At 53.2% G+C, this 20,746-nt stretch overlaps 1 protein-coding gene and 3 non-coding genes across 12 annotated transcripts; all 4 read right to left on the reverse strand.

The window, feature by feature from the left end:
• Positions 1-360: 360 nt before the first annotated feature.
• Positions 361-19,828, reverse strand: EIF4G1 (eukaryotic translation initiation factor 4 gamma 1). 9 transcript variants are annotated; one of them, XM_073896229.1, is made up of 34 exons: positions 19,694-19,828; positions 18,817-18,873; positions 18,506-18,599; positions 18,121-18,207; positions 17,594-17,614; positions 16,837-17,013; positions 16,511-16,610; positions 15,295-15,407; positions 14,392-14,484; positions 14,121-14,187; positions 13,005-13,835; positions 12,639-12,727; positions 12,373-12,559; positions 11,923-12,056; positions 11,640-11,798; positions 11,286-11,471; positions 10,902-11,099; positions 10,528-10,674; positions 10,066-10,302; positions 9,765-9,869; positions 9,476-9,635; positions 9,166-9,266; positions 8,449-8,551; positions 8,106-8,208; positions 7,639-7,871; positions 7,207-7,325; positions 6,936-7,108; positions 6,312-6,437; positions 6,072-6,153; positions 4,403-4,501; positions 4,155-4,289; positions 3,963-4,044; positions 3,682-3,822; positions 361-995 (listed from the first exon to the last, which is right to left on the reverse strand). In XM_073896229.1, exons 3-34 carry the CDS (start codon positions 18,563-18,565, stop codon positions 811-813), a joined length of 4,833 nt encoding a protein of 1,610 aa, XP_073752330.1. In that variant the 5' UTR covers positions 18,566-18,599; positions 18,817-18,873; positions 19,694-19,828; the 3' UTR covers positions 361-810. The 9 variants fall into 9 exon arrangements, with proteins under 9 accessions (XP_073752330.1, XP_073752328.1, XP_073752341.1 ...); XM_073896227.1 differs by having other exon boundaries at positions 11,286-11,474; XM_073896240.1 differs by lacking the exon at positions 18,506-18,599 and having other exon boundaries at positions 11,286-11,474.
• Positions 9,350-9,425, reverse strand: LOC112834674 (small nucleolar RNA SNORD66). Its single transcript, XR_003210989.1, has one exon. It is a non-coding gene; the product is annotated as a small nucleolar RNA SNORD66 (small nucleolar RNA).
• LOC112834680 (small nucleolar RNA SNORD66) lies at positions 9,937-10,013 on the reverse strand. Its single transcript, XR_003210991.1, has one exon. It is a non-coding gene; the product is annotated as a small nucleolar RNA SNORD66 (small nucleolar RNA).
• LOC112834686 (small nucleolar RNA SNORD66) lies at positions 12,881-12,949 on the reverse strand. The gene has a single exon (XR_003210995.1). It is a non-coding gene; the product is annotated as a small nucleolar RNA SNORD66 (small nucleolar RNA).
• Positions 19,829-20,746: the final 918 nt, after the last annotated feature.

The following is a 20,746-nucleotide window of genomic DNA, read 5'->3' on the forward strand; positions in this document are numbered from 1 at the left end:
CCCCTTTTTTTTTTTAAAACAGATGAGACCTTGAAGCCATAAAGGACTTCTCTGGCTATAAACAGCTTTAAACCCAGGGCCGCCTCCACACATAGGGGTCTGCATCAGATTCTGGAAGTACCCCACAGCTGTCTCTTCTCCCCTATCAACCAACAAGGCACCCCACCATGTCCGTTTCAAGGGTCCAGCCCCCCAGGAAAGTGACCCTCCGACCCCCAAAATCATGGACAGGGGAAGAGGCAACAGGGGTGCCAGGTTACAGGGGACAATGCTAGAGTGCCAGCTCTGGAAAGGAGGCTGCCCACCTATCCATACCCCTTCTCCAGAGGGAGCAGGCCATGAAGCAGGGAGGCAGTGAGCTTAATTGAATTCATGTTTAATAATTACAGGCACCGTGCCCCCCCCCCTTCCCCCTGCCCAGGCAGCAGCAGGGGTGGTGCAGGGGCTGGGGCATATGCCCCCAGCAGCGAGGACGGCAGTCCCATGAGTGATTTTCAGAAAATAAAAAAAGACCCCAGGGGCAGGCGGTGGTGCCCCCCCACCAAGACACACCAAATTTCAAGACTTTATATATAATATATCTCTGTGCCCCAGGGGGGAGGAGAGGGACACCTGGCAGCATCCTGGAGGGGGGGCCCCAGGCAGCCCCACGACATCCTGCCTCTTCAGCCATTTTATTAGCTCAGACACATCGCACTACAGGCACCCATTGCCGCCGCCGCCGCTGCTGCCGCCCCCCCCTGCAGTCCGGGCGGGTGGCCGGGTCATCCGAGTGTCCATGGGGCTCCAAGTCCCCCGCCCCACCCGCCCTCAGTTGTGGTCAGACTCCTCCTCCTCCGCCTCACGAAGCCACTTGAAGAAGGCTGTGACAGATTTAAGGGCCACGCCCTTGCCCTGTTGCTCAGCAGGGTCCTTGCTACTCTCCCAGCTGTAGAAGGCATCCTCTTTCACCACATCCTCGTCATACAGCGTGTCAAAGAACATCCGAAGCAGATCTGCAAGCAGGCAGGACAATAGCACTTAAGAGGAGGGCTGCCCACAGCCACCCCATTCCACTCCCAGGCTCCACTGTTCAAACAAGGGCCTGACCCACCATCCCGGTATTTGTGTGTCTGACCATTCCAGAATGACTAGGTGGGTCTCTAACAAGATGTTAACCTCTTCGCGAGATCGGTGCATGGTAATGAGTCACAGAAAAACCTTACCAACCTGCCCAAGCTTCACCTCAGCAGCTTCACTCATGATATATTTAATGAGAAAAACTATACACGGAACTGGTACCTCTCAATTTAAGGAATGACATTAAGTCCCAGATACATCACTCACCAAAGTCAAGCGTTTATAACCTGGAACGTTCACTGGTCCCCATTAGATGCTAGCAAACTGGATCCCAATTTCCTCTTTATTTTCCACACATCTCCTGAACATACACATCCTCTCTGGCCTTGACACTTTTACAGGTGCTGCATCCTTTGCCAGGAACTTCCTTTCTCTTGTCACCTTCCTACTGAATTTCTTTAGGCTCAACTCCAGCGCCCCTTGCTCGGACCCTCTTTCTCCCCATCCTGACTACTAGTTAAGCCTTCCCAAGCACTTGTCCTATAAGCCCTGAACACAACCTATCCCATACCCCCACACTGCCCTGCCAAAGGCAGGCCAAGGAGCGAATTCACTGTCTTCTAAAGCAAGCCTTGCTCGAATCTGGAGTCCAGGTCTAGATGAAACGCTGACAGCCATCTATGAGAAGCTGCAAGCCAGGATGTTCCTCAGGGTACACACACCCTCAAATCCACAACCACTGCCCCCCAGACCCATTGTACAGCAGGAGAGCATTTATCCCATTTGGGGATAAATGTGTTAAACTTGTGTTCCAAATTCTATGCACACCCACCCTGGGGACCCTACACAATCAATTATCCACTCTGCCCTATATTTTTGAGGCCAAGTTTCTCCCATCTAAACACAAAAGGCCTCCCTTACAACCACCATCTCCTACAGTCAAACAAAAGATTTTTGTCTTTGGACAAGAAATTAACTAAATTCAAAGATTCTGTCTACACTTGCTGTTTTCCTTTCTTCCTGTCTCAGTCAAGCATTACTCAGTCCTTTCCAATCCAGACTGCCCCCTGCTCTACCAAATATGCCCAAGTGACCTCCGTGTTTTTACACTCCAAAGGCCCTAAATGTTCAGGTCTGCTCCTATGGAATTCTCAAGTAGCATCTAACTTTACAGACCACTTCCCTCTCCTAAAGTTACTTCGTCCTTTGTTCACACGGCCCTGTCGTCCTCTGATCCCTACCTGTGGGTCCTCCACTCGAACGTTCTATCGCAGGCTCTCATCAAGCAATCCCGTATCCTCTGGTAACTTGCATGTGTTGCCCTGTGCCAGCTTCTCACAGATTGGCCACCAACCCGGACCTCTTCCTTTCCAAATGAATTCCCGTACCCAGCTGTCTACCTGACATCGCTGATCACCCCTGCCCAGGGACCACAAACTCATCATGACCAAACTCAACCTGATCCAGTGTTCCCAACCCCCCCCCCCGCAAGGCAAATGGTACCATGCCATCCCCTCACCTGCTAAATAAGCATGCTGGAAGTCCTGTAACTTCCCCTCTCTCATGACCTCTCATGACCTCTCCCACCATGCCAGGGTTATGTTTTAACTGTAACCGCACCACTCCCAGCTCCAATGCTACCAGCAAGCTCGAGCCACCAGCAACAGAACCCGCTCCTAATTTGCTGCTCTTGCCATGTTCACATTCAACCCATTCCAAACCACTCTTCCTACTAATGGCCAGGATGATCTAAAAACTAAAATTCCACAAAGCTTTTTCCTGGCCTTAGGCTGAAGGCCAAAACTCGTCCCACAGCTTAGACAGCCCTGCAGGACCTGGCCCATGTCCATCTCTCCAGCCCCATCTTGCCTCACACACAACTAGCTGCTATTTATGCTCGCCCACACTGGCCTTCCTTGGGCACTTCTTTTACCTGTGTCAAGTCCCTTCTGCCTCAGGGCCTGCCTTTACACACAATTCCTTCATTTCAAGTAGCCCCCTCCCCTTTGTCATTGGGCTGCCGTTTTGTCAATTCCCACCCCCCACTTGTCATCCCTTACGCTAGGTATCCCCAGAGAGCACCCCACAGGACCCATCTTCAGCCACTCATCACCTGTTAGACTCCAGGCCAGCATGAGAACCGTGCTTGACTTAATCACTGCCAATGTCCCAGTGCCCTGGCACAAACCTGTTTGCCGAACGCACAATCTCAGGCACGTTAACCTAAACCTCAGTCTCCCAACATGGAAAAGGGGTAACAGGGACATACTTTAAACAACAGCTGTGAGAATTAAATAAGGCAAGGAAAGAAAAGCCTCTCAACCCCCTGCCAGGCCACAAGAGCACTGGGTCCTTAGAAATCGTTACCGTTTTTCACCTCCGTGCTCCTGGCATCGAACAGCTGGCTGGGTACAAAATGGCAGCCAATTAACCTTCAAGGCTGAGTCTTACCTCCTTCCATTTGTAGGCCAGAAAACAAACCCGTGCAGGGGGATGAAATCAACCACCAGGGCGTTCTGCTCTCCAGGGACCACCCCCCTCTCTTGGGTTGAGACCCTTTCCATGTCTGCCCCTGCTCCCTGGCAGCACCCCTACCCCCACGCCCTGCAGCCTGGCTCTTACTGGCGGGCTGTTCTAAGGTCACTACAAGGGCCTGGAGGGCGTAGAGCGCCTGCAGCTCCTTCTGCTCATCACACAGGTATTTCTGTAGCAGTTTCGCTCGCACTTTCAGCACCGTGACATCCACTCGGAGGGGCGTCTCAACTACAGGGAAGAAGACAGAGTTAAGTGGACTAATGCACCCTCGGCCTGGGCCACAACCAGGAGGCAAAGACCAAAACCTCCCTCCCTCCATTTGTCTGCTGGGCCCACCCTTGCCCCACCATCTCCCTGGCTCCTCTTACAGATAATTGCAGAATAGCAGACAGTTGTCATGAGGGCTCGAACTAGTGTGTTGGATGCTACCTGCTGCTCACTCAGGTTGGCCTGTGCAGACGAGAAACAAAAGGCCCCTAAGTTCTGAACTATGCCCCTACCCGCACACCAAGAACTGCCTCTCCTTTATCCCTCTCCCCCAATACCCAGGAGAAACATACCTCTATCCAGTCAAACACCCGCTGGTTACTGCTGCCCTCCTTCAGCAGCTTCTCCAGCTGCCTGCTCAGCTCCTCGGAGGAGAGCATCCTTTGGCCAGGGGCTTCTGACTCCTCGCCCAAGGTATACTCCACCTTCTACAAAAAGACCCACAGTCAGGAGGTAAGTGTACCACATGAGTGTTTTGAGGGAAGAGGAAGAAGAATGGCCAGTCCCAAATGCTAGAATTAGCCTAATTCCAGCTACAAACCTGTTCAGCGACGAATGCACTGACATCCTGGCCTTCAGGTAGAAATTCCTTCCAGCTGAGTCCGGCCTCTCGCCACAGCATCCCCACCTTTTTGGGACTCTGGAAAATGCAAGACCAATTCAGCAACCTTCTCTCCCTCCAAGACCTAGCTCCACAGATGTCACCCAACAAATATTTACTGAAAGGCCACTAGGTGCCCGCCAGGGGCTCAGGATGTTACAAAAGTACCAAACAGGCAGTCTCTCCATGCCTACAGGCTAGTACTGGACAGACAGCCAAAAAATCACCCAAAGACACAAGAAATCATCTAACACAATGCTAGGAAACGGGGGGGGGGGGGGGGGGGGGGGGGGGGCGGCAGATAGCCTAAGAGCCACTACAGAAGAGGTCAATTAGCTTTCACAGAATTACCTTTACTGAAAAAGGTAAACAACCAAATCCACACTCCTCTACGATTCTTCTTCTAAAATAGCTTACTCTTTCATTATTCCAAGCAAACAAATGCTCGGGAGTGGACAACTTCTAACAAATATGCCTTTTTGGTTACCAATTCCAGAAAATTTTAGAAGCAGATATACCCCCACAACCCTCACTGCAAATCAGAATTCCTCACATAAACAACAGGCTGAGCCCATTTTCTGTGAGGGTACAAGAGATTCTGAAGGCATTACTCTTTATAACAGCAGATATTCAGAATGATGACAGTGACGCTTAATAGGACTACCGTAATTCACAAATTTTAAAGATGCTCATTCTAATACACTGAGTCTCATCTCACAGTTGATACATTACATTTAAACAAATGACCATAAATCTTTTCTTTATTAACAGTGTAGCAATAACATGTCCTACAACCTGCTGCACCACAGATTCAATGAAATATACATAGTTCAATATACCTTTTTTTTTTTTTTTTTTTTTGAACAAACTACCCTAATACAGACTTCTACCTAAAAGGATTAATAGGACGCTGAAAGAACAATTCCTTTCCACTCAAGTCTATCTGTCCAGGCCCCAGGGGCGGCTAAACTCCTGAAGTGCTCTTCCCAGCGCTCTCGACCACGGAGTGCCCCACCCACTTGCCTTTCCCGTCTTTCCGTGACATTTGCTAGTCACCACTTAACTTTCACAAAGCAGTTCCAGCACCCTTCTGGGAAAGCTTTCTATCAGGAACATCACCAAAGAGACACTCCTTTGCAACCTCACAGTACCCAAGACACTCCATTTCAACTATTTCATGCTTTACTTCACATTGTTTTTATTAAGCTGTCATTTCTTACTTTTCTCTTCCAGCTGGCTTCCTAACTGTGTTTTATTCACTGTGGTATTCCCAGTGCCTAATATGTGGTTGGTAAATGTTTAAAAAAAAAAAATGCTAGTTGAATGAATGAATCAATCAATCAAGGACTTAGGGTCTTAGATTGCTGGGGTTTTTTTTGGTTTTGTTTTTATCGTGCTTCTCCCCCAGGCTTGTCCAGAACTCACGACAGGAACCGGTCTGAGAGTGCCAGCCTCATCGTTTCCTCTCCCAGGTACCAACACAGCACACCATCACCATTAACCCCATCCCACCAAAGGGCCATGAGGCACCAGGGTCACCGCAACCAGCCCAAACCGCATGGTGGGAAGAGAAGTCCTGACACATCACCCCCAAAAGGCTCTCACTTACCATGCTTTTACATAGAAGCCCCAGGATCTCCAGCAACAGGGAAGTCGCTTTGCCCAGGGGTCTCAGAGGTTTTGTAATCTCCCTACAGGGAAAGAAAAATACAGTGAGTGTTGATGGCCTCCAAACCCCTCTCAGTACACTACCCCATCCCTCCCTAAACCCAGGCATTGCACCTGCCATATATGCCTCCCCTCCCCAATTTTGTCTTTACCTCCCCTGAATCCCCAAAAGAGAGCTTACCTGAACAGCTCCCCCATAGGTATCCCACCTTCCTGAAGGATGGGCGTTACGAGTTCTGCTAGGTAGAGCCACACGTGGGGGATGTCAATTTCCATGTCTTCAGCCAATTCTAAGATTTCATACAGCCTGCAAATGGAATTCAAAGTCAGGGCATTCTAGGGGAACCTGGGTGGCTCAGTCGGTTGAGCATCTGACTCTTGATTTTGGCTCAGGTCATGATCTTGGGGTCCTGGGATCAAGCCCCATGTTGGGCTCCACACTCAGCAGGCAGTCTGCCTAAAGATTCTCTCCCTCTCCCTCTCTTTCTAATAAAAATAAATCTGGAAAAAAAAAAAGGTCAGGGCATTCTAGGAAAGGTAAGCCGGACCCCTACTCTCCTCCCGGGGCAACATGGCATTGTTAAAGGATCAACTGCGGACCCCGCGAGAACATTTCCTAAACAGGGGGCAACTATCTCAAGCTAAGGGCCACACTCTTGTCCTTGCATGGTACACCCTAGCTCTGCCAAAAGTCACGCTGACCAGGATGACTGAGGAACCTACACTCTTATCCGAGGTTGCATGCATCCTACAGAGGAGGGAAGTCTGTGGGTCTGTAAAAGCAGAAGGCCCTCAGAAGCCATACCCTTGGTAGTACTGAGCAGTGGAGAGGTGCCCGGCCAAAAGCAGCTGGTGCAGCAGCCGCCCCATATGCTCACGAGCGATGGTGCTGCGCTCCAGTGTTGACTCAATGCCATGCCGCACGAAGATGAAGAGCAGGGAGGGTGAGGCCAGCTCCTGTACGCACTGCACTGCCTCCTGCAGGGGTGTGGGCAGGAGGGAGAGGGCAGTCACCGTTTGGTCCCGCCCGCTCTGCTGTCCCTCAGACACCCCCCCCCTCCCCCCGCGGAGCCTACCTTCAGGTCATTGAGATGGAGGTATTCCTCAATGATGGCCTTGGATTTCTTCTCCAGCTCTTCCTCAGAAAGCGCAGCCTTCGGGGGGCTCACTGGGGGCAGGGTGGCTTCTCGCTTCACTGAAGGGGAAGGACAGATTGAACACCCTTTAGTTCTTTTTTTCTCTTTTAAGACTTTATTTATTCTAGAGAAAGAAAAAAATAGCTCACAAGCAGAGGGGGAGGGGCGGAGGAGGAGGAGCAGGCTCCCCACTGAGCAGGGAGGCCAATGTGGGGCTCCGTCCTAACCTGAGCCCAAGGCAGACGCTTAACCCACTGAGCCACCCACGCGCCCCATGGACACTCTTCAGTTCTAATTTTCCTAGGCCCGGAGCTCTGAAGATTGGAGACTGGCTAGACCCAAACCCACACCTTTCCCTTCCCAGCCCCTTACAGGCATCCCGCCCGCGGTCCCGATCCTCTGTGAGGCTAGCAGCCTTGCGGAGTCCCTCAGGCTGGGAGGGCCGCTCTCTACTCCGCTCCTCCACTTCCTTGCTGAAGCTCCGCTTGGTGGCAGGTGTCCGAGAGCGATCGAGCCGGTCCCCACGGTCACCTCCCCGTTCACTCCGCTCTAGGCGGTCTCCCCGGTCCCCAGCTTTCTCACTTCTTTCCCGACTCAAGCTACTCCTAGAGAAAAAAAAAACAGGCACGTCACCTCTCACCTGTACTGCCGAGGTGCTCTCTCGTATAGCTATCATCCAACATGCTGAGCTACCATCGGGCCTAGTTCCTGGCATCAGGAATGTGCCCCAATTTAGCTAGGGGCTCTGAGCAGCACAGGTGTGAGGATTCCTATGGCAACCACCGAAGCCCATCCCAGCACTCCCCGTGTGAAGAATGGAGACACCCAGGAAACCTCACCTCTGTACCACACGTCTGCCATCTGTGCTTTCTGTAGGTACTGCTTGTTGAAGGGCTGAGAAGCGGTTCAAGGTGCTAGTAGCTGGACGAGCAGCTTCTGATGCTGGGGAGGCAGAAAGCCCAGATCAAAATCTCTTCCCACATTCTCCCATTCTGTCTCCTATTTGCCAGTGTAGGACACCTGGTCCTACTCCCAACACAAACAGTTCATTCAGTCCTAGTCCCGAGCATAGGCCTCCTGTTATTACCTAACCACTTTGTACCAAAAGCCTCCCCTACAAACAAGGATCTGCCCTCAAGGAAGAAAAAACAGCCACCCAACTCTTTACAGTGGCCTCCATACCTGCATCGGAGGGCTTGGCTCCTGAGCCCCCACTGCTGCCCTTGCCCCAGCTCAATCGTCCTCCAGGTGCAAAGAGCTGGTTGTTAGAATCAATGGAGCCAGGCTGAGGAAGGAAAGGGAACGGAGACGTCAAGAGTCTGATCTGGCCAAAGCCCACTGCTACACAGTAGCAAATGGCCTAGACCAGGGGCCCGGCAAACTTTTCCTGTAAAAGACCAAATAGTAAATACTTCAGGCTTTGCAGGCCGGACAGTTTCTATTTCAACTATTCCACTTAGCCACTGTTGCACAAAAGCAGTCACAAAGAATACTTAAGGGGAATGAATATGGTTGTGTTATAATAAAACCAAGAACACTGAAATTTACATTTTGAATAATTTCGTATTACATAATATCATCCACTTTATCTTTTCCAACCGTTAAAAAACCGTAAATGCCACTTGTTAGCTGTGGAATATAGAGAAGCAAGGAATGGGCCAATTTGCTATGTGGGTTTGCTGACCACTGGCCCAGACAGATATGAATATATACCCCCTTGAGCTGGCAGTCCCGTCTCTAGCAATCTAACCAGTTAGTCCAAGAGGAAAAATTCAGCCGTCACCTTTCCAACTTCAGAAAGTGAGGGGACCAAGATCCTAACCTAGGCTCACTGCCTGTTTGATCCCTCTTTACCCTCCCCATGACCACCACCACTCCCTCCAATACACCACCCACTACCTTCGTGATCTTGGTGAGTCGTGAGGTGTCGATAGGGCGGCTGCCCTTGCTGATGGGGACTGTGTTCCAGCCACCATCATCCACAAGTGGGAGGCCACGGCCTGGGACAAAGAGGAGAGACAGCATATTGCAATAATGAGTACCTCCTAGCACCGCTATCGCCTGGGGCTGCCCCCAGCCCCCCTTCCTCAGATCCTCAGTTCCATCACGTGGTCTCAGTGGCCCAGACACGTGGCACTAACAAAAAATCATCAGTGGAAAGTGTAACCCCTCACTCTGCCCCCCTCCTTAATCTGAGCCTCAGACTCACTAATGGGTGGGCCTGGGGGGCCGCCCCGACGCTTGTCGCTGCCCTTGGCCATTAGCTGCTGCACTTTTACGTGTTCCCAGTGCTCCTCCATCTCAGCCTCCTTGTGGATCTGGTCAATGGTCTTGGGACCCTGGTCCCCACGGCGTGGCACCCAATTGCTCTGGAGGGACAGAAGACCAGTCACAAGGTAATTATATCAGAGGCCCAGATATAATTCCCAGCAATGCTGGGAACTGGAGGCTATGGCATATAGGCAGCAGACCAGCAGTGGGAAGGAGAGGACACACACCCGTCGCAGATCCAGCACATCTTGCAGCATAAAGCGGATGCGGGATGAAGTCTTCTTTTCCTTAATGATTTTTTCCATCTGGTTGAAATACTGATCCATTCGGGGCTAGGAAGCAGCAAAGGGATCAGGTCAGGAACTTGTAACACCTCACCTCCAAATGCAGACCCGGCCCCTCCTCAGACCCTCAGCTCCATCACTGTGGCTCGGTGGCCCACACACAGCAGCCCGGCAAGGAGTTTCTGAGTGGACAGCAGGCCCCAGGCACTTCTGCCTGTTCCATTCCACATCCCAGGACCCCTACCTTGGCTTTTTCAAAGTCCAGATCTTTGCCAATGGTAGTGAGCAGACGACAAAGGCATTCAAGGGACTCTTCGTCATGGTTCTTAAGTAGTTTAACTACACAGTCATGCATTATCGCCTCTGTTAACATCTTCAGCTTGAACAACTCCCCAATAAACTTGATATTCCCTAAAGAGCGCCGCCGGGCTATGTCTCGAGCCTCTTCCAACTCTTCCTTCAGGCGTCCCCGTTCCTCTGCCTGCCAATTATAGGGCAGAAATCCATCAAAAAGGTACCCAGACACTGGACTAAAACCCTTCTCTCCTCCACTACCTGGATTCCTAACCCTAGCTGCAAGTATTCCTGTCTTAAGGCAGAGAAACCCCCAAAACACCATCACCCCCAAACCCCTTTTACCCCCCCCATTCTACAGCCGAGTAGCAACTGGGTGGATGGACAGTGGGCTTGGTGGGTTTTCTCTTACCGTAGCAGCTTCATCCATCTCTTTTTGCTTCTTCTCAAAAACCTCATCATCATCCTTGTCTTTTTCAAACTCTTTTTGACATCGATTCAACAACAGTTTTCGGAAGTTCACAGTCACTGTTGGCTTTTCTGTAGTGGGCACTTTCAGCTGTATGTCAAAGAGAACATCACATTTAAGCTGGTCCATCCAGAGCGGGAGGGCCCTCCAAGGGTCTTTAGCTACCTAACCTAGGAAGACCCTTGGCCCCCACTCTGCCACCTCCTGGCTGCCATCAACAGCACAGCCTGGAAGAGAACCAAGCAGCTGGACTCAAGGAGTCCTAGGAAAAGAAGTAGGAAATTAGACCACAAGGTTCAGTAACAGTGGACACTAACCGCCATGAGGCAGCGGCACATGTTGGCATAGGCCACAGAGAAGTTGGGCTCTGAAATGGCCTTCTCGAAGATAAGATCAATGACCCCTTTGAGGCGTTCCTCGGTGTCAATGGCCAGCTGCGTCACCTGCTTCATCAGCTGCTGGAACATCTGGGGTGTCAGCTTATTCAGGATGGAGCGCACCCTGCGGAACAGGTCCTGGGAGAGGGAACAGAGAAGACTCAGAATCCAGTGAGGTTCTCAGAAGAGGTTGCTGGGCGGGATGGGAGAGGTTGTAGGGACTCAAGTAGCCACTGGTCATAAGGACGACAGAAACAAAGAGAGCAGAGCGCGCTCAGAGGGCAGACCTTGAGAAGAAACAGCAAAAGCAACACTGGCCGGTACCTGGGTTTTGCTGCCGTCAGCATCCTCCTCGCCTCGATCCTTATCAGCGGCCGTCCGCTTGCTGCTGGGTTTCCAGGCTTTCTCCGCTTTGTTCAACTTTATATCTTCAGTCATTAACACTGTGGCAATGATCTTGCGGGGTTCCTTTCGGGGGCCCTGTTGAGATCGCCGGGGTCCCAGACCAGCCTGCTAAGCAAGGGGTGAGGACGAGTGAAGACACAGAGCGAGTCAGCACAACCTGTGCCACCTCTACCGCACATCACCAGGCCAGACTCCCCCCCCCCCCCGCAGCAAGACAGGGGAGCCATTCCCCAACCCCCCCCACCATCTGTCCTCCTAGCCAGTCCCACTCACCGGCCCTCGGGGCAGCTCCCCACCTGGCCCACCCCTTGGGGGCCCACGGTTGCTAAGGGCTGGTCGGCCAAGGTTGGCAAAGGAAGGAGTGAAGTCTGGACCACAATTGATGCCTGGAAGTCTAGTGGAGTCCTGTGACCGCAGTGGTGTTTTATTGGCCTGCAAAGAGGACAGGGAAGGCATGAGAAATACGCTATGGCTCCTGACTACTCTTTCAGGACCTCAGGCTCCTCCCCAGCCAGCCAGCCAGCCCAAATTGACCCTCCCCCTCAAGTCTACCAACCTTATCCAACACCACATCGCTGATATGGGGCAATCCCTCCGGCTTCTGCATACTGGCAAAGATGAACTGAAAGCCAAGCAGGAACTCACGATCATAACGCTTTTTCTCCTCAAGGTTTAGAGGCTTCCACTGATCTACGAGGAAGACGAGATGAACCAATCATACCTTTGTCTCCTGGGGCCCTGGAAAGAATACCCAACCCTTCTCAACCCTTTCTTCAGAATTTTTTTTTTTTTTTTTTAAGATTTTGTTTACTTATTTGAGAGAGCGAGTGAGCAGAGAGAGAGACAGAGAGAACACGAGTGAGGGGAGGGGAAGAGGGAGAGGAAGAAGCAGGCTCCCCACTGAGCAGGGAGCCCGACACTCAGCTCGATCCCAGAACCCTGGGATCATGACCCGAGCCCAAGACAGATGCTTAACCACCTGCGCCACCCAGGCACCCCAGCATACCTGACTTATACTCATACTTCTGTTCCCCGGGCTGGATGTTCTCAGCATTGTGAATTTTGTCTTCCTTTGAGTCCCAGGTCTCATCTGCTTCCTCAGGCCTCAGGGGTGCACTGATGCCCTCAGGCTCTGGACCAGGACTGGTGCCCACAGGAGGCTGATTCTCCACTTCTGGTACTCCTGGGCTCACCTGTAACCATAGGACATTCCAATTTGGTTGCACTATGACTAGTGTTCATACCCAAACTCTGCTCTTTCTGCTCCCTTACCTCCTTGAAGGCATCTAGAATATCTCCCACAGCCTCCTTCTTATTGAGCTCCTTAATTTTCCGTCTCTTCTTTGGCACAGACACCGCCACTATTTGGGGGATAAGAAAAATGGGAGTAACTTATGGAGTACCCCTAATCCCTGGGGAAATTAAAAAAAAAAAAAAAGTAGCTACTCTACAGTATTTCCTCTTTCCATCAACACCCACTCCAGATTTAAAATTCCTTAATCTTGGAATTTTCTCTCTTGGGTTCCATCAAAGGGCTTCTATGACCCAGACACAGTGGCACAAATGAGAGGTCATCACTACAGAGAAAACCCCACACCTTCCAGCCCACCCCACTTCCACCATCCAGCCACACCTCACCTTGGGTGGCGGCTGCTGCCTCCAAATTCTGAGACAGGTGGGCTGCAACAGGGGTGCTCTCTGGGGGGAGAAGTTCTTCTCCTCCTTTCTGACCTTCAGCGTCTCCTGCTTCTCCTTCTTCTTCCTCTTCTTCCTCTTCCTCCATTTCCTCCTCCTGAGCTGGGGAAGTAGCTGGAGGAGCCAGAGCTGGAGTGGCAGAGAGGACGGTGTGGGAAGCCACTGACGCTGTCACCTCCTTGGCCTGCTCCTTTGGCTCACTGACTGGGCTTAAGTCCACAGCTGGTGGCGAGGGGGCTCCGTTGAGCAGTTCCTCAGGTTGGGCAGTTGGAGCAATGGGCATGGGGGATTCGGAGGGACAAGCTGGGGGAGGGAGAGGAGCAAGCTCTGGGCTCGACTCCACCTCTGGTTCCAGATCCTCAGATGGGACCATGCCATTTGGTTCAGGAAAAATTTCCTCTTTGTGAGATGCAGAGGGGGTGGAAACCTGGAGAGGACTGGAAGAGAACTCAGATTCTGGAATCGGTTTGCTAAGTGTCACTTCTACTTCCAGTATGGGTTCAGCAAGGGGAGTGGGTTCTGGAGAGAGGCAATATGGCTCCCCAGTTTCACGGGGCATAGGGGTGGATTCTTCTACAGACATTTGGATCATCCCCGTTGTCACAGTGTCCCCAGGAATGGAGAGGACTGCGAGATTAGGCTCAGACCCCGGTTCCAAGATTGGGGGTGGTGATGGGGTCGGACAAGGTGATGAAGGCTGGGATTCTGAAGGGCTATGTTCTGGGCCAGGCAGCCCTGGTCGGCTCCCAATGATTGCTCCCTGGGACCGGTCATCTGCGCCACAGGAAAGACAACGAGTAATTAGAGGCACATCTTCACTGCTGTTGTGCGTCCTCCTCCCAGCCAAGACATTCCCAGCCTAACACCCACCCCTGCCATCTTATCCCACCTAAGCCTTTTCCCTTCTCACCCAACATCTGCTCCACTCGCAAAATCCCACTACCTAAAACCTAAGGTCATTCTTCTCTGGCACCCAGGTCAAGTTACTCCAACTCCTTAGCACGTGAAATCGTCACACTCCTTTTCCCCATAAAAGCTCTGCCCCACCTGCTTACCTACCTGGCCGAACAACAACAGCAACCTGGGGTGTCTCCCCATTAGCTTGAGGCTCCAGACCACCTCCCGTCTGCAGGACACAAAGGATTACCAAGTTTGCCCCGATGAGGCCCACAACCCTTCTCTGTTAGAGCCATTTCTACTTTAACTCTGCCTAAAAACCCAGGAAAGCAGACAAAGAAACCCCTTCGTTGAAAGAAAAGATCAAAGGACTTGGGAACCCTAGTCAGAACAGGCATCCTAGCCAGGGCCTCACTCAAAGATCAGACAATACCTGGGGAGGGGTGGGTGTGGAGGCGGTGCGGGCCCCAGACATGATCTCCTCCGTGATATCCTTCCCTCCTTGGTTTGGATCTCGAATTCGGATCTGGGGAAAGAAAGCTCCGGGATGAATGGGAAATAGGAGGAGCCCACCTCTCCACCCTGCCCCACTCCTAAGACTCCAGGCCAACCCCCCACCCCCCACTGGGAAGCAGGTGGGTGGGTGCCAGAAACCCCATGAGTTCTACTGTCAACCCATCCAGCTCATCTTGTACTCCCTACCCCGGCCCCCACCCCTAAGAGACCCTTGACCTCACAGAGCAGCCCCGTACATCACAATGCCCCTCCCTCCCTCAGCCCTGCCCCACCAGCAGTCCCCAAGTCCCCGGCTGCACACCATGGGGCCCAGGACCCCCACCTAGCACCCATACAGCTCACTTGTGGCTAGTCTGCCTGATCTCTGGGGGCAGGGCCCAGATCCAGTGGGTGGAGCCAGGGTGACTCAGCGGCTTCCCCAGCCCTGGCACCCTATTCTGGGCACCACGCCCAGGGCTTGAGGATTGAGCAGAGGCGGAGGCCTCAAGAGCTTCCAGGACTGGGAGGTGGGGGGTGGGGCCACAGAAAACAAACCATTTCCAAGACCAGCCACCAGAAACCCCAAACCAAACGTAGATCTTATGGACCCCCAGAACCTGGGTCTCTCAGGAACTCCTGCACGAGCCTCTTCAGTCTTCCCATGAGCCACTTCTACACTGAAGTCTTAGTCCTTACAAAGAACCTGAGCACTTCACAGATCTCCATTCTCTAACCACTCCCAGCCGAAGATCTTCCTCAACTTTCTGCTCCCTGACCCACAATGCGCCCGACCTTGATTCTCCCTTTCCCCGATGTCCCAGAGCCCCTTGCTGTTACTCACGGTCTTCCGCTCCCTCTTGGGAGCAATCTGGGGTGGCTGGTTCATCAAAACTGGGGCGGGGGCCACACCAGTGGGAAACTGCTGCACACCCTGGGCTGGGTAGTAGGCGCCAGCTTTTGGGGGGCAGGGGGGGAAGACACAGAAAGGAAGAATGGTGGCAGCGTCAGGGCCCAACCATATACAAATGCCTGCTTGAACGCCTCCCATCCCCAGAACCTCTCATCACCCACAGCCGGCCCCTTGCCCTGCCCCACCCACCTCCCCAAGGGAATTAGGTGTCTATCAAAGCTGGGGAACCAGTCTGAACTGCGTTTACAAGAATTCCTGACACTGACATACACACACCTCGTAGACAGGCACTCCTTCCTCACCACATACCAGCTCCCACTACCAGGACTTCGGTTTCTCTTCTACCCTATAAGGTATTATGTATGCCCCCAACCTCCAGCAACACACACACATGTATTCTGAGGGAGCAGCAACTACTTAACCTGCAACAGAATCAGGTCTTTGGCTGAGAATGAGAAAAACAGATTTGCCAACCCTGTTCCACTCAACCTGAGTCCAGTTCCAGTCTCCAGCCCTTTGCTAAGGGGCAAGGAAACAAAGAGTAACATTATGAACCAGGCCCAGGATGTGGAAAAACTAATTCCTTAAAGCAATGGTCTCCAAAATGGGATGTGTTCTTTAATCTCATCCATAATCTCCACTTGTTTTTGACAAGCAACATTAAGTGTGTTGTTTAAATGATGCATACGTATAAACAAACAAAAACATACATGTATTAGAGGTACATACTCAAAATTTTTCCTGATGATCAAAAAATTTTGGAAACCACTGCCATAAAGAACAGACTAATCCTTTCCTAGAATATAAATGAAAAACAGCTACAAAACCTCCCAAATCCATGTTACATGGGCTCCCACCAACCACGGAACAAGTGTCACAGGGAATGTTTACTAAGAGGCCCTCAAAGTTGTGCCTGATCCTAAATTCTTGCACACAGGGAGGATGCCCAACTCTCATCAATAGGATAAGACGCTCTGCCCTGCCCCCTTACCGCCCCCCAACACCAGTTTCACATTAAGCACCAACCCCTACTACCTACTAACCCTATCATTTCTAGACCAAGAAACGAGCCTAGGAAGGGTCTAGGAATTCGTAGGCGAGTTTAGATGCTCCCTGCGACTCTCTCACCTGACCCTCCCCTGCTTACCGTAAGTCCCAAACTCTGTAGGGCTTGCACCCGGATAGAAGCCTGGGGCTCCTGGCTGTACAGGATACTGCTGTGTCGGAACAACATATGTGGAACGCCCCTGGTGGGGAAGGGGGAGGAGGAGGGGAGAGGAGTTGAGGGAACTCTGAGTACCATATCAGACTACAAAGAGAATGCAGGGCAAGACAGGACAAGCCACTGTGGGCAATGACCAGAAGGGAAGTCACACCTCTGCAGAAAAGATGCGACTGGAGGGTCAGGGTACGGGAGAGGGGGGTTGGGGTTGAAGGTTCCATGGCTTCCAGCCCCCAAGCCTCCAGCCTCACCTGTCCAGGGATGTAGTAGGCCCCTTGGGAGGCTGAGTAGGAGATCTGGGAAGGGATCATCATTACTTGGGATCCAGCAGGGTAGACATGGGCAGCTGGGCCAGGGCGGGCGGGGGCTGCACTCTGCACTCGGGTGGCTGCACTGCTTGGGGGCTGGGCCCGGCTAGGGTAGAAGTGCTGTCAAGAGGGAGGAAGGCAGTTGGCGTTGGGAAAGGGAGGAAATGGACAGCAAAATGGCAACTCCACAATGTCTCTAGTCTGGAGAGAAATACTGGGGGCTTTGCAGCACAGGGGCCAATCCTAACTCACCTGACCAACTGATGGTTAAGCAGCTTCTTGTACTCACACGAAACCTTCACATTCAGGTACGCGCTTTGCACACCATGAACATTTACTCCCTCACCGCCGTGCATACTCACGTCACCTCTACCAGGCTACCCTTCTGCAAAGGCTCCCTAACACCCAGATGCATCATGCCTAAGTAAAGCCCTTTTGGGCAACATACTCCCCAACATGCATTGCTCCACCATAAGGTACAGAGAAGCTAACCACTAACATGCAACAGTCTCCCAGTTCTCAGATATGCAGTCTGCCAAGATCTAGCCTCTAACATGCATCGGTTGGCATCAGACTTGAGGACCTCAAACAGCAAACAATGTCCCCACCCTGAAGACCCATCCCTGTGTCTAGCCCTTGACTAGGGTGGAGGTTAAGGGTGAGACCACAAGAGGGTCCAGGATCAGCAAAGGGGTATTACCTGCAGAGACCTGAATCCTCCCTGAGAGCACATGGGGGCAGGAAAGAAGAGAATTATCCCCAAGGTGATGAGGAGGAAAACAAAAATGAAGGAGGTAGGACACGAATGCTCCCACTTAGTGAGGAAGAATTTAGAGAACAGAGAAAGGCAAGAACCACCTGGAGCGTTTATCTTGCCATAGTCCAAAGAGAAAGAAGGGAAGGGGAATGGGGCACTCACGACCTCCCAGGAAAAGGAGGAAATAGGAAAACAGGAGTTGACAGCAGGGCCCAAAGCACTGCTCCCAATTCTCAAGGCACCAGGACCCCTAGTAATGCCACCCCCACTGACTCCATACTCCCCAAGGGGCCAGCCACCATAAGTAATCAACAGCACAAAGTGCAGAGCCGCATGAAAGAACACAGAGCAACTGTCAGGAAATTGGGGCAGGTACACGGCCTCCATAGTTTCCATCCTAGGCCCAAACTGGCCTAAGCTTTCCATGGCTCCCACCCAGGCCCCCTACTCCCCTCCCCACAGCCCCTCACCTGGCGGGGCTGAGAAGGCGTGTTCATTTGTGTCGCTTGTGGCGTACTGAACACCACCGGTGCTGTCTGCCCCGGGGGAAACGCTGGCTGAAGGGGGGAGACCAGAGTTCAGCAAGAGGGGAAACCCGGGTGGGGCAGAAACCTAAGCTGGTAAAGTAAGGGGAGCAGACCTGTGCCAAGAGCTTCAGCAGTCCACATGCCCCCTCTTCCCCATGACAGCCCCTGGGAACAGCCCAGGGGCCCTGTCTCAATTTGGCAGCAGGAAGCTGCACTTTGCCCTGACACAGATGGGGGTGGGAAAATCCAGAGGTTGGAACCTGTTCCTGACCAGCTGCCTGATCTCTCCCACCCCCACCCCAGTCTCTACTAATTCCTCCCTAATTACCTGTGGGAGTCCAGGGGATGGGGCAGGTGGGGGGCCTGTGGGCTGTGGAGCTTTGTTCATTTCATTTGGTGCCACATCAGGGTCCCCCCAGCACCTGTTGGGAAAGAGTGGAGCTCGGAAAGGGGAAGGGACCCAAGCTTAAGGCAAATGGAGTGGGGGAGGGGTTGAAGCAGCAAAGGCTAGGTCCCACACCGAAGTACCGGAGGCGCGAAGAGGGTTAAGGATCCACCTTACGTCCCCACCAACACGTTGTCAAACCCGCATCACCTCCAACCACCCCCCTGGTCTGCTGAAACAGCCCCCTCACTCACCCCCTCGGTTAAGAATAAGTCCACGGTGCGGCCTACAGGTTCTGGGCATCCGAGGGCCTGGGGTTGGGAGGTGAGGGGTATCAACCTGGCTCCGCGGGGCCCAAGACCAACCAGACCGGAAATTCCAGGTCTCGCTGGCACCAGGCTCCCGGATCACAAACGGAGCTAGCAGCTTCGGCCGTGGTGTCCCCACCCCCCACCTGGGGACACCGGGTTCGGGGCCAGGCCCAGGGGCACACAAGGCACGCCTGCTGCGGGTGGCCGCGGGGGCACCCTCACGGGGCCAGACGCGGGGCCTGCCGCCGCCCAGGAGTGGAGGCCAGGAAGGGCGGGAGTCGGGCCGTAAAAGGCCAGGCGGGCGGCGGCCGAAGAAGAGCCGGTTCCTAGCAAGTGAGGGTCGGCCCGGAGGGCGGGCGGGGCCGGGGGCTCCTCCCTGCCCGCCGCTGCCGCCTCCCTCCCCTGCGCCCTCCCTGCGCAGCGCCGGCCAGTGCCAAAGAACAACGTGTCACTTCCCGGCGGCCGGGCCGCAAAGGGGGGAGGGGGCGATGGGCCGGGAGCCGCGGTGCCTGCGCCCGCGGGGCCCCCTCGGGTCAGGCCGAGGTGGCACTTCGCGGCCGGCGAACCCGGCACCCTACCAGCCCGCGGGGACCGCATATTCCGGCCCCGCGCTCCCCCACCCCCACCCAGCAGCCAGGCCGGGCCAGGCCGGGCACACGTGGGCCAGGGATCGGGCCCTGGCGGGCCGGGGCCCGGGCTTGGGCCGCGGGGCCAGGGCGCCGGGGCGGCTGCGCAGGGTGGCCGGTCCCGGCCCGGATGGCGGCGGATGCGGGGGGAGGGGGTGGGGGGGCCGGGTCGGGCCCGGACATGGCGGCTTTACCTTCAGTCTCCTTCAGTCCGCGCGGCCGAGCCCCACGCAGCCGCACAGACGTAGTCCACAACCATTTCCGGCTCCCCGCACAGATCCCGCTCGGCGGCCACCGCTTCTCCGCAGGCGCAGCCGGCGCCCCCACGTGACCGGCGCAGAGGGCGGAGCGCGCCGGGCGCCGCGGAGTACAGATTTGCCCCGCCTTGTCATGTGACAGTCAGTACCCGCCCCCTTGCCCCCACCCGAACTTTGGAACTTCCAGGCCGACCCCCCTCGGCGTCTCTGTTCCGCGGTTCTTAAGTTCATTCATTCTTTGAACAAGCATTTATTGAGTGCATACTAAGTACTGAGTGCTGGCGGCCGAGGCGGGGGGGGGGGCGGCGGGGGGTTGCTGAGAATACCGAAATTTATTAAAGACTCAGTCCTGCCTAAATAAATCATAATACAAATATGAAAAGAAATACAAATTATGCAGCCTTCGAAAATAAAGTGATTGAAATACCTATTCAACTGAATGCTAGGCTAAAAGGACTGAAACATCCTAAGGAATTAGTACGAATAAATTTGCGTTACAAACATCAGCCACTCCCAGGGAGAGACAAAAATCCATCATGGAAAGTTCAGAATAATGACGGAAGAAGTAATCCCAAAACTCCTGCCATGCAGCCAAGAGTTTTGGCACCGGGAGGAATTGTTCTAGAGGCAAATCCACGTACTCAGATAGCCTAGGTTTTAAATCTAAATTCTGCTACTTCCCGGCCATGTACCTACTACCTACCTACTTAATAACTTGTAAAATGGGGAAGATTTGAAACCAGGCAGTCTGGCTCAGTCCGAGCTTTTAACCACGGTGCTTTCTCACTATTGGGTTGAGAGATAACATCCACACTATGGGATTGTGAAGATTAAAGGAGTTAATTCATGTGAAAAGGGCTTGAAACAGTGCCTACGTACCTGGCAATGACACTCTTGTGCACGATCTGTGGTGGTTGTGGGTGTGTGCATGTGCACACATATAATCTCAGAAGGCAAGAAAACATTTTCTCTGTACCAACGATAACGTGG

This window comes from Callorhinus ursinus, unplaced genomic scaffold, assembly GCF_003265705.2.
Source record: "Callorhinus ursinus isolate GAN/ISIS: 27379988/994484 unplaced genomic scaffold, GSC_fseal_2.0 scaffold1, whole genome shotgun sequence".
NCBI classification, from domain to species: Eukaryota; Metazoa; Chordata; class Mammalia; order Carnivora; family Otariidae; genus Callorhinus; species Callorhinus ursinus.